Source organism: Tauraco erythrolophus, chromosome 6 (genome assembly GCF_009769465.1).
Source record: "Tauraco erythrolophus isolate bTauEry1 chromosome 6, bTauEry1.pri, whole genome shotgun sequence".
Taxonomy (NCBI): domain Eukaryota; kingdom Metazoa; phylum Chordata; class Aves; order Musophagiformes; family Musophagidae; genus Tauraco; species Tauraco erythrolophus.
The window spans coordinates 17307527-17319680 of record NC_141470.1 but is presented as its reverse complement, the minus strand read 5'-3'; the positions used below and the strand labels follow the sequence as shown (position 1 = coordinate 17319680).

At 34.1% G+C, this 12154-nt stretch overlaps 1 protein-coding gene across 6 annotated transcripts in view; it reads left to right on the top strand.

Annotated features, from left to right (window-relative positions):
* LOC104378144 (uncharacterized) overlaps positions 1 to 12154 on the top strand; it is a 44381-nt gene that overhangs the window by 11698 nt on the left and 20529 nt on the right. For 3 of the 6 annotated variants that reach the window (XM_086614086.1, XM_086614089.1, XM_086614088.1), the window contains exons 10-21: positions 224 to 545; positions 901 to 1010; positions 1396 to 1513; positions 2244 to 2335; positions 3325 to 3475; positions 7214 to 7323; positions 8188 to 8278; positions 9156 to 9289; positions 10121 to 10168; positions 10886 to 10995; positions 11268 to 11436; positions 11812 to 11916. In XM_086614086.1, the coding sequence (XP_086470212.1) occupies positions 224 to 545; positions 901 to 1010; positions 1396 to 1513; positions 2244 to 2335; positions 3325 to 3475; positions 7214 to 7323; positions 8188 to 8278; positions 9156 to 9289; positions 10121 to 10168; positions 10886 to 10995; positions 11268 to 11436; positions 11812 to 11916 (1560 nt within the window). Of the gene's footprint in view, positions 1 to 223; positions 546 to 900; positions 1011 to 1395; positions 1514 to 2243; positions 2336 to 3324; positions 3476 to 7213; positions 7324 to 8187; positions 8312 to 9155; positions 9290 to 10120; positions 10169 to 10885; positions 10996 to 11267; positions 11437 to 11811; positions 11917 to 12154 lie in introns of all 6 variants that reach the window. The other 3 variants (XM_086614083.1, XM_086614085.1, XM_086614087.1) reach the window with 2 other exon arrangements.

Sequence of the window (12154 nt, the reverse complement as noted above, 5' to 3'; positions counted from 1 at the left end):
CACTCAAATAGTGATGCTGTTTTTCTGAAGTCCCCACTTCTGTCTTGGAAAGTGAGAGCTGAGTAGCTTTTGTAGTAGAGCCAAGTTACCAACAATAGCCCTGATTTCTGATTAGAATATCTGTAGGAATACAGATACAATATTTGACAGTGGTACTGAAAATACTTGACATAAAAATGTAAAGGTTTTGTTATTTTTTTGTTTTTTTTTTTTTTCTTAACAGGAGATTAATGAAAACCTGAAACGTCTTCTGTCTGAAAAAGAAAACCTCCAGTCTAAACTGGATGCTGAGAAACATGTAATGAGAGCCCAGTTAAGAGACATGATGGAGAAACATGAGCTTGAAATGACAAAAGTTAAGGAGAAATATAATGCTGAACTACATGAAATTCAAGAGAAACATGAAACTGAGCTGCAAGAGAAAGATCAGGCCCTGTTTCAGCTCCAGAAACAAGTAGAAGAATTAAGTGGTAGTGGACAGACTAACTCAAAAGAAGTTAGAGACCTGGAGTCTATAACCAAAGAGAAGCTGGAAGATTTAGAAGGTAGCCTGTTTAAACAGTTGTTACATATGAAGGGTTCCTTTGGCCCATAACTGTTACCTGTTGTGTGCCAATTTCATACCTGTTGCAAGTAAAACCACGTGAAATTTGGTGGAGCACTTACTGCCACACTAATTAGTGTCTTATGATTAAATACTATAATAAAGAGGGTTATAGGAATACCAAGATAATCACATGAACTGTAAATTTCTCACTATGTTTCTTAGTGTTATATTTTTCTTTAAATGCAATTGTCTTATGAAAGTGTATAACTTCCAGTTGCTAAAGGAATTAAACATGTCTTGTATTAATTGATCTTCCTAGGGTTTTAAATGATTTTTCGTGTCTTGTTTCTTAGTACAAGTGAAATTGAAAACAGAAGAGGCCAGCAAATCTGAAGCAAAGTTTCTGAAAATGAAAGCTTGGTCTAAATCAAGAATCAAACAACTGGAGGATGAACTAAAAAATGTATGTGTAACATTATGTTTAATATTACATACCTGTTTTTAAAACTACTGTGCTTAGAGATTTGACTGAAAAAAGTAATATATGGGGCAAATAGAATATTAAAATAATTTATTCAAAGTATTTTTTGTATGAATAAATGTATAAAAGCTGTATGGACATAAATTGTTGATACAGGATGAATTTTAACAACAAATAGTACAAACTGATATTACAAGCATTCAGGAGTAAATTTGTTAGAGATTAGCTAGTTTATTGCACTTTCAAGTATTAAAAAAACAGTTATGCTAAATCTTACTAAAAATCAGGAAAAAAAGGTAGCACTGACTTTGCTTTGTTTCTAGTGTTTTGGTGCATTTGAAAAACTCATAACTATTTATTCTTTTAGTTTTCATCAAAGAATAATGACATATCTGCCTTAAACAATCGTATCTCAGAATTAGAAATTGAAAATGAACAACTACAGTCAAAACTGCAATCGTTACATGAAATCAGAACTCAAAATGGTAAGAAAAAATACCTATTTTTCTTTTGCAGATGATTCAAAGTAGAGAGACAAAGATAAAGGAAGCTTTAAATTTCATTTTTTAAACGTGTGTTTTTTTAAAAAACAGATTCAGAAGTAAGTTCATGCAGTTTTGAACAGTAGCATGCAGTATTTAAGTCAGAGTTCCAGCTCAGCTTTTCCTTCCCTGAATCCTCCTGTGCATAATACTTGCTGCATTTCAGCTTAGGCAGAGTATGTATAAACTTTTCCAGGAAGTGGAAGAGGCATCTTCTTAGGAGGAAAGATGAGACCAAACATATTTGGAAAATTTTCCAGAGTATATACAATAAACTTTTGAGAGCAGTGAGTTTCAAGTGAACTAAGAATTATCCCAAATATTTTTCTTTTGCAAGAGTTTGAGAGACAATTCTTGCTTCAAACCTCAGGTAGAGTAGGGCTCTGTGAGAGATTTTTCTGTTTCACTTGGCATTATTTTCTATGACTTCCTGTTCATGGAAAACAGTAGAATTTTCAGTTCATTAGTCTAAATTGTTAGGTTAGATTTAAAGTACTAATCAATATTTAATAGTCAAGAAGTCAATTTTGTGGGTAGATAGACAGCACAGCTCAACAGAGGTCCTCTAACTGAAATGAGTTATCATCTAAATTTTCATTTTGAATATTTATTTTAAATTTTTGTTGATCTTAGTTTTGTGTCCTAATGAACCCAATTTATTATGTTTTTGTAGAAGAATTGCTGACTAAGCTGGAAGTCTATGAAGAGCAGCAAAGGAAGTTGCAAGCTGATCTTGACCAAGTTACAAAGAGGGCAGCTTCACAGGTTTGTATGAGTTACTAATTAACTCTAACGTGCTAATTAGACTTTGAAAAGTGTACTAGCTGGATTTTGGAGCTGAAAATTCATTTAGTGATATATCATATGGAATTTTCAGTGTCAGTAGCTATTCAGTTGGATAACAAGCTGACAGGTTTTGAATTACCTAAAAAGATTGATTTCCACTTACTTTTCCAAATACCTTAAATTGTATTTTTTGAAAGAGCGTACTATTTATTTAGTTACAGATAACATGAGTCATCAAAGTGTGGCTGTTATTTTGTGTACAATGTGAATAGCTTTCAGAAGGAAGGAATAGCTGTTACCTCGACAAATGTACAGGTCCAGATAGCAAAGTGAGAAGACTCAGAAAACATTGCTAAAAGGCTTTCGATGGTTTAACAGTATACATTAATCACAGCAGTTTTTTGCAGCCCTAGCAGCAGAGCCAGATGGAAAGAGTTAATTATGTTTTGTTAAAAACCCCTGTTTTTTCCAAATTTTGTGGAGAAGTTGTTTTGTTTTTTTTTTTTTATAAGAATCTTAAAATAGGTTTTATTTTGATAGGAAGACACAAAAAAATTTATTCTGTTCACAGTAAAAAAGTTAACAGAGATTTGTTATCCCACATAAAGACAGTTGAATATTGTTTTACTTTGAAACATTGCTAAGATGAAAATGTCCAACAATAATATTTTGGTTAAAGCCGTTTTTCGTTTAAAAATATTTCAGATTAAAAGCACAACTGGCAGTAGCATTTTTCGTACTTTACAAAGCGATGAGGCTTGCTTTTTACATAATCTACGATAGCAATTATCGTCACTTTCATAGATTTTGTTTATGCTGAGTTGGAATCATAGAGTCATAGAATGGTTCTCATAGTGGTGAGTTGTAATCGATTGTTTTCTCTGTGAATGGTTTGCCAACTTAAAATGTTATTTACATTTGCAGTGGGATTTGGTAAATATATTTTCATGTGCGATTTCTCTTGTTAGGCCAGTGAATCGGGTAGTGTGGATGAATTTCAGAGTCAGCTCTTGGAATGGCAAGAAAATGTACCAGAGTCGGAGGAGTCCCAGGATCAAGTCAGAGAAGAGAAATCTGTTATGGCCTTGAGAATGGCTCAGATTGAGGAGGAGAGAGAAGGTGAATTGTTTTATTTGCGGTAAAATTATCATGTTTATAGATGTATATGTGTGTTTGATAGCACGCCATCATGACTCGTTTCTGTAGTCGTAAGATTTGTATAGCTAGTGAAATTGCTTAAATGTGCAATTTCTACTTTTGCCTATTTCCATGAATCTGTTTTCCGTACGTTCATCTTTTGTGTATGGTTTTTATAAGTAGGTGTGCCTGTTCCATTTGCGATATGAGTTGCTGCTCCATAAGATTGCTGGAATTCACATCAAAAGCTTGTTGTCTATGTATGAATGATTGATAGAAAATTCACCACTGAAATATTAAAGCCGCCTGCCTACAATAAGCAGTGAAGGTGTAGGGAGCTATAGTGCTGGTTAGAATTTGATGAATTAATGTGGTGCTTCAGTAAAATGTACCTGAGACAGAGTTTCTCTTTAAATATAATTAATGAGAAACTTTTCTTAGAATATTTAGTAATCTGCTAGTAAACGTCACGTGCATAGGTCAGCTGAATAGCATTAACTGGCAATGGCTTGGAGCTAGTTAAAAATACTAAATTACCTACAGAAAGTAACGTTTCAAGTAATCTCAGGTTTTATAGTTTTCTAAATTATTAATAAAACAGATGATGAGACAGTGAAGCGGATTCTGTTAAAACTTACGAAAGTCTGATTACATTTCAGATAGTTTTTACTGCTTTTTTCTATGCCATCTAGTACTGCATTATAATTTTTGTCCTCTTAGTTAACTCTGTGGGGCTTAACGACAAATTTTATTATGCACAACCTCCCATCATAATTAACCCAGTTAGTTAATTTGAGCCTTCTGTTTTTAATCTATGATTGAATTACTTTTCATCTACATCATCACTTTGGAGGTTCAGTATGTAAGCACAGAAGTGTTTTAAAGATCACGTCTCTTCTTTTTGAGCGATTTACACATGTAATGCTTTGGAATTGAAGGGAATAATATTCCCTTCATTAAAACTACCTGTTATCTCCTCTGTGGTAACTACAGATCCACATGCAATATTAATAACCATTGTAAAATTTCATCTGTGTCAGTCTGTGTTTAATTTTGCATTTTTTTCCCCTTGGGATAAGCATGACCTTTCTGTTTCTTTTTTCCTGCCGTTACACCTGATGAGCACTCAGCGTCCCTTCCCCCTCCACTCCTACCCTACACTGCGATCTGGTCAGCCAGAGAGAACGTAGTTTCCCATCAGTTTTGTGCATGCAGGTTCCTGCAGCAATGGCAACTTGTAATGTACTGTTGCTGGTTTCTTCTGTCATTGCTTCTTTTGAGGAAATAGCCAACAGTACCTTATAAGATTTGCCATTAATGGTATGTGGTTTCTAGCAATACATGTAACAAATGCTGGTTTTACCTTGATTTTTTTTTCCACCTTGCAATACCTGTTTCTTCATTTATATTAACCAAATCATCTTTCTTCATTTTTCTTTGTAGTAACAGCTGACTCCATATTTATGCTGTAACCGTATCTAGAGAAACGTTTCTTGGCTTGCTGCAAGTGGTTATGACTAAGTGAGGATCAAATTAATTTAAATATTTCTAGTAGTACTTGAAATTCAATAATATTTAAAAAACCCCCTCAATAATGGTCCATCTCATAGACTGCAGAGCTTTGCATGCATTAATTTTAGCTACCAATATTTTAAGCAATATATAAACCCACTGCTCATTCCATCATGGTCTATGTCGATTTGCCATATGTGGCAGTTGTCTCTTTTGGGTTGAGTGTGTGGGAAGCTACAAAAACATAGAGGATGACAGTGTTGATTACATTTATAGACTGGGACTTGTTTCCTCTCCAAACCACTAAAGACTGTGATATTTAGTGTGAATAGTGACACAAGGAAATATAAACACGTCATTAGTTAATTTAAATGCACTGTGTATCTGAAGAAAAGTGTTCTGGGAAGTTCTTCAGTTTTATGTTAGATATAATTGCAAATGAAAAGCTCCCTAAGCTGCTGTAAAACATTAGAAGATGTATTTAGTTACTAATTGTTGTTACAGCAATGCTGAATTTATCTGAAAGTGTTTTAACACTTGCCTAAGTGTTCCAAATAATTCTAAAGCTCTGATTTTTATATTTCCATTTTTCATGTGACAATGGTAATTTCTTTTTTTCATTATCAAATACGTAGGAGCCTAAATACTCTGGATTCCTAAAGAACAGTGTGTTATTCATTCTGATTAAACTTAAAATCTGATTAAACTTAAAACCAGATTATCTCAGTTTCAGCTTCCAAGAAACTGAATTTTATTTTCCCCTCCAAAGAAGGGGTAAAGTTCTTACCTGGAATGATGCTTGCTCCTTGACTTGCTTCACTGACTTCAATGACAGTTCTTGTAAACAGAGATTTAAGGCATGTGATCAAAATTTGACATTATTTTTATGGCTTTGAAGAAGTATGTATAATGTTTTTTTTAAATAAATAAATTCTAGAATCTATACTTGAAAAAAGCCCAAAAGTGTGTAAAATGAATGCTGACAGTGCCAGAAGCCAAGTGTAATTAAAGCCAAAACTAAAATTCAATTTAGCAGTCCTATTTTTTTTTCTTTAACTCTTTTCCTCTAATCTTTTCTGACAACATGTTAAGTTATGTAATTTTGAAATATTACAGGAAGAACTTAAATCTAGTAGGTGTTACAGAATTCTGTGTTAATGAAATTTGTGGTATAAGTAATCCTTGGACAACTCAGATGAAAGCTGAGTGTTCCCAGTAGGGCTGGAACTCCTAGTAGTTTCTGGTGTTTACCTCACAGATGCATTGACATATGTTCTCTGAATTTTGCATGCTGTGAGGACAATTGCGGAGTGATGTGGTTAAATTGAAAGCTAAATTTGTAATTATCTAATTAATGTAATTTTCTGTTACAATATGGAGCCACCTTTACTTTCATTTCTTTTCACTGGCTGTTCTGCTTTGTCTGCTTTGCATGAAACATCTATTTTCTTATCTGTTACCCCAGACATGTTTTGTCCTATCACAAAACAGATGGGAATGTACTTTAAATGAAAAATCATTTCTAACAATGAACAGGATGCATACCTAAGCTTTCATATTCTGAATTATTCAGTGTGTTTGTTTACAAGTGATTCTGTATTTGTCTTAAAAAGAATGGTGTTATTTATGATAAGACGGTTTGATGCCAGTTTGCAGTGTAACACATGCTTGTGACTTCCTCAAATTATCTGGCTTTGTAGCTCATACTAAAATTAAAGTTGAAAGGGACACGTCATTTTCATAAAAATGAATGTGATTATTCAGATTATTAAAACTACAGCTGTCTCAGCTGAGGCCTTTATCATACAAATTAGGTATATTTTAATCTGATACATTGAAATGAGATGTAATTTGGCGTTTTAATTGGTTTGCATTTTTTTTTTTAGTATCAGCATAGCCTCACCCTTTCTATTCTCCTGTATAAAGTCTTCATTTAGAGCTGGTGAAGAAGTGAAGTTAGACTTCAGTTTGCTTCTTCTTAGTGAGACATGCAGACTTTATGTTCTACATATAGTAATGTTGGAGGGAAATCACAAGGTGAACGCAATGGATTTCTTCTTTAATCTTATTCCTGTCAGTCATTCGTAGGCACTTCAGTCTGTCCCTGGTTGCTTTTCATGTAGTAGTGTCTGATATAAATGTAACTGCTTTCCTGTGGCACAAAACTGATTGAGGATGACTGGTTCTTTCCTGGCTGCTCTGATCCAGCCATGGTCTCAGGGCAACAGGAGCTGGAGGAGGAACTGACCACAGTTCAAGGAATGGGCAGGCTGCAGCACGCAAGAAGAAAAAGCAATCAGACCGGCAAGAAGCTTCAGGTGGGTTAAAAATACAAAAGTTTATTTTTACTTGGATGTTAATAAAAAGATGGAAAGTACTATTATTTGTATGGTGCTTTACATATTAAAGACTTAAGAACTTAGGTTAGTTATGTAACTGAAAACTTTGGTAGCTTCAGTGGTCACATATGTACCCAGAAGATGAAAAATTCCAATAGCATCACAGCTCTCTATTCCTTGAGTAATGAGTCTACTTAATTTTACATTGAAAAATAATGAGCTTCCCTCTGGAGTCATTCACATGCTTGAAGCTACGTGCATGCTTAATGTTTTGAGGCCATTTTTGGTTTAGATACAATCTTTACAAATCTGTTTGTTGGTGGAGCTTTCCTGGATAGTTAGTAGATAGTGTCAGCTCGTTCAGGTGTGCTTCTAGGTAGTTGGTGCTGTAACTTGCAGGAGAGAATGGTAATCTTTTGTAAGAAGAATTAGGATGCCGTTGTCACATTAACATACCATTGGTGGAATAATTTGATGAGGTAGCTCTGGTATTTTACTCTGAGATTCAGAGCACCCTGTTAACTGTAGAAATCAGGGAACTGATTAAGGTATCCAAACATAGTTGTACATTGGCCTTTCAGATGCCTGAGGATGTCTTCAAATGCCTTGCAGATACCATGCAAAACCTGTGGGAGACTTGGCTTTTCTGTAAATAATAGCTGGAAGCTGGAGAGGTTACTGTAGCCTCCACAGCGATCCCATATACTTACATTTAGGCACCTGAACCGCTTGCTGAGTTTTAGGACTTTTAATTGAAACAACGCTTTTAGTAATAGAATATGTATTTTACCCTTGCTTCATTTCTTATTTTAATTAAGCTTCATTCTCATGTTTTGTGCATAGGAAGAATACAACTTTGATAGGAAACAATGCTTTCAAGAACTGAATGTCACCTCGGATAGCACTGATTCAGCTGAAGGAGAAAATATGGGAGGTTGGTGGCCAGAGTACACTTCACCTAATGCAGGTGTGATAGCGACTAGACAGTTTATTAAAGCATGCACAGCATCTGTATTTTGTGTCTATTTTTGTTTTCAAATTCAACTAACAACCCATTTGTGGTGTATTCTAATCTTTGTTGAATTTTTTTGGCTCGCGTTTTCTTCCTTTTCATTTTAAAGCATGTGCGTGCTAGATGAACTGCCTAGTTTTGGTTCAGAAGTAGAATATAAGTATGATGAAACACTGGAATTGGTTGAGCTTTGGTGCCCATGAAATATCCTGTGTGGCGAGATCATGTGTTTTTTAAGTTACGAGTCTTGTTCCTGTGAATGTGTTTCCAATGTATATAGCTGTTATGTTGCAAAACAGAATTGCATTCCATGGCTGTATGCTTTTAATTTAAAAATCAAATTATTACATTTTTAATGCAAATGTTTTTATATCGGCGGTGAAGGCTGAAAATATAGCTTATTGTTAAAATGGAGTAGACTCACTTGCAAATTTTGATACAGCCCAGTTTACTTTGTTTATTAATAAGTGCCTAAGACCTGATCCTGCAATCACAGTTAGCTTGTGATTAAAGTAACATGAGCCACACTATTGATTGAGCCACAATATTGTTGAGAATATTTCTGCTAGGTTCTCTGAGTTCTTGAGCTATGCAACTTTATTTTGGTTTTTCAACAGTTAAGGATACTTTTGCCGTCTATTTTTTGTAAATGTAGGGCGTCAGGCATTTCCACTGGAAATGGTTGAGATCTGATTGTGCCCAACACTGGTGGGCAGTTGAGTAAAAAAAGCTGAAACCATTTTTAGACCAGGAATTTTAGTAGGCCTTTCTTGAAATAATCTTTCTTCTTTGACTTAAGTAGGTTTACGGAGCGTGGTTGAAGAGTTGGAATTGGAAAGAAATCAACTGCAGGAACAGATTCTTTTTCTAGAAGAACGTTGTCAGGATTTGGAAGACAGATCGCAGCTTCAAGGTAGAATGGAGGCTCTTCAGGTGAGTTTTTGTAGTTGTGTAAAACCTGATTACATAAGAGAATAATTTTATTCTCTGTTTATATTCTTATAATCATAGCCCACAGTAAGACAAAAATGTCAATTTGCAACTAGTGAAAGTGTCTGAAGCCTACTTTATACTTAGTAATTATGTTGGCAGAGAGTATATGCATACTATATTATGCTCTGAAGTTGAAGTCTTATCACGTCTGTTCAGTGCATGCAGAAACTTGTTTGGAAGTAAGCTTTGTTATTTGTTTTAGAAATATAGTAAAAGGCAATGTGATTTTCATTATTCTTTGTAAGGGTCCTTTGTCAGAGGGTCCAGAATTAGATTTTGTTACTACTAGCATACGTCTCTTCCTTCTTACATCCCTCAAGTTTCTTTTCTATAAATGTGTGTTGTATATTATTTTTTTATATATATATATACACGCACACGCACATTTATGGGAAATAAACTGCATAAATAAAGAACAATAATTAATAATTTAACATTTATTTGCTAAACTCCAGATATTAATTTGAGAAATATATATATTGTAAAATTCTTCAACGAAGGCACCAAAAGGAACAGTAAAGTAAATATTTATCAGAAAACTTATTTTTAGTGTTGTCTGACTGACAAGTTACTATGTTTTACAACTTGTAAACCTTATTTTCACTAAATGGCACAACTGATCTCTTACTTAAACTCTTTCAGGCTAGGTGCATTTCTCATAGTTATATGTTAAGTTGCACTTATATAACAAAGAATAAATGATTTTAATATGAAAGACAACCTTATATTAATTATTGCTTGAGAATCTTGTAACAAAGCCTTTCAATACAGGTAACGTTTGGTGTAGATGAAGAAGGGCAGCTGTTGAGGGCGGTACAGGTCTGTTCTGCCTCCTCTAAAATGCTAGCTTATCTTCATTAGAGGTGACAAGTTTGCCATGTTTGTCGTATTTGCTGTTGATTCTGAATATGTGTTCTGCTTTTGGTTTTTGCTTGCTGTCTTCAGATTTTTTTGTGGTTTTATTTTGGAATTGGTGCAGTGGATCTGGCTAGAGTAGGAGATTTGTACTGTGTTTAAAAAACCAACCAAACAAAAAACCCCTAACAACTGTGTGAATGAAGCTTGCTTCCTTTTTCTTTTCTCCCCAATCCACTATATTGCAGATTTTTGCATTCCTTCAACCTGAAAAAAATAGGCAAAAACATTTGCGACTTTGATACTGTCTTCAAACCGGTGTGAAAGTATTTTTTCAAAGCAGTAGCTTCTGTTAAAATAAGTAAGCTGCCTTAACACAGTATGAGTGTGTGTGGTGTTTCGGGTATACAGCAATCATCCTTAAGTTCATGCTATCATAGCATTGCTGAAGAAGGTATTTCTGAAAGGTGAGTAGCATCTATTTGAACTAATATCCCATCTGAAATTGTGATATTAGTGTTGTATTCTGCACTGATACCTGCTAAAGTTCTAGAATAACCGACTCTTATTACTGTGTAGGATGTAAATCTCCTGAAGAGTCAGATTTTCATGACTCCAGTTATCTCATGCTATTCTGGGTGTTTGTATGTGGTAATGGTCTTCATTATTGTTTTGTTGCAGAACGAAAATGAACGTTTGCAAACTCAACTCACCCAATTCCGCAACCAACAAATGCGAGATGCAGAAAAGCATCAAATTCTGATCTCTAGCTTGAATGAGCAGCTTAAAGGGTAAAACAAAGGTTCTTTACAACTCTGTACAGGATTAGCTTTCTTTGCTTTAAGATTAAACTTCTAATGAGAAGTATAATCTCTTAAAACACTTGAAAATAGTTACTTGATTCCTGCTTCTGTTTGTGATAATTGTATTTTTGTACTTGGAAGTTTAAATGAAAAGGGTAAAAATAATTATTATTTTAGGAAAATATTTTGGGGCTAGTAAGTCTAGAAAGCTTAAAACAAGCTTTGTTTTCAAAACATCTAAATATGTATTTTCTTCTTAGATTAAGTGACAGAAATAGCTTCCTTGAAAATTTGCTTGGAGAAAAAGAACAAAAAATGTTGAGCATGACAGAAAAACTGGAACAAATTGAAAATTTGAGGAAAACGCTTCAAGAAAAGGATCTTCTGAACAAAGAGCTTGGTGAAAAGTTCATGCATACTGAGCAAAAAGTAAGTTAAAACTTATTGTTAAATAGTATTTTAAATTTATTAGAACTGGTGAGCATTAGCTGTAACTTTCTATTTGTGTCCCAGCAGCAATATTGCTGTTTTCCCTATTTAAAAGTTTTCGCTCTGTTTATGTATGGTTTTGTTCACTTCATGTATTTGCTTTGTTTTAAGTTGAGTGTAAGGATTTCTTAGACCCAACACAGAGCTTTGCATGAAAGTATTTATGTTTTAATCGGGGTGATAAGTTATCCTCGTTTATTAATTTCAAAGTATAAACTCCACTGTTGTGTAAACTCAGTATTATAACTCTAACATCACAATTTTATTATCATTTCATATATTTCTATCACATTGACTTTTGTTTTTAATGCTAAGCTGAATGAAGCCTTAAAGAAATGCAGTGTGTATGAAGTGGAGAACATTGAGCAGAAAACAGTCATCAGTGATCTAACAGAAAAAGTTGCTACTCTGAAGGAAAAGGTAACTCATTAAAATAAATTAAGAGGAGAAATTTTATGTTCTTTTGACAGGACCTGTTTAAATGTCAGCAAAATAACAGCATTAGCTGCTTAAAATTTCATACACTAAACTTCCTCTATGCTAAAGTAACCTAAAGAATAACATGATTATCTTGCGACTATACAGTTGGGTACAAATGATTACCTTAAATACTCGTTATACATGTGAAGTGTAACTTCCATTCTCCCTCTAACATATG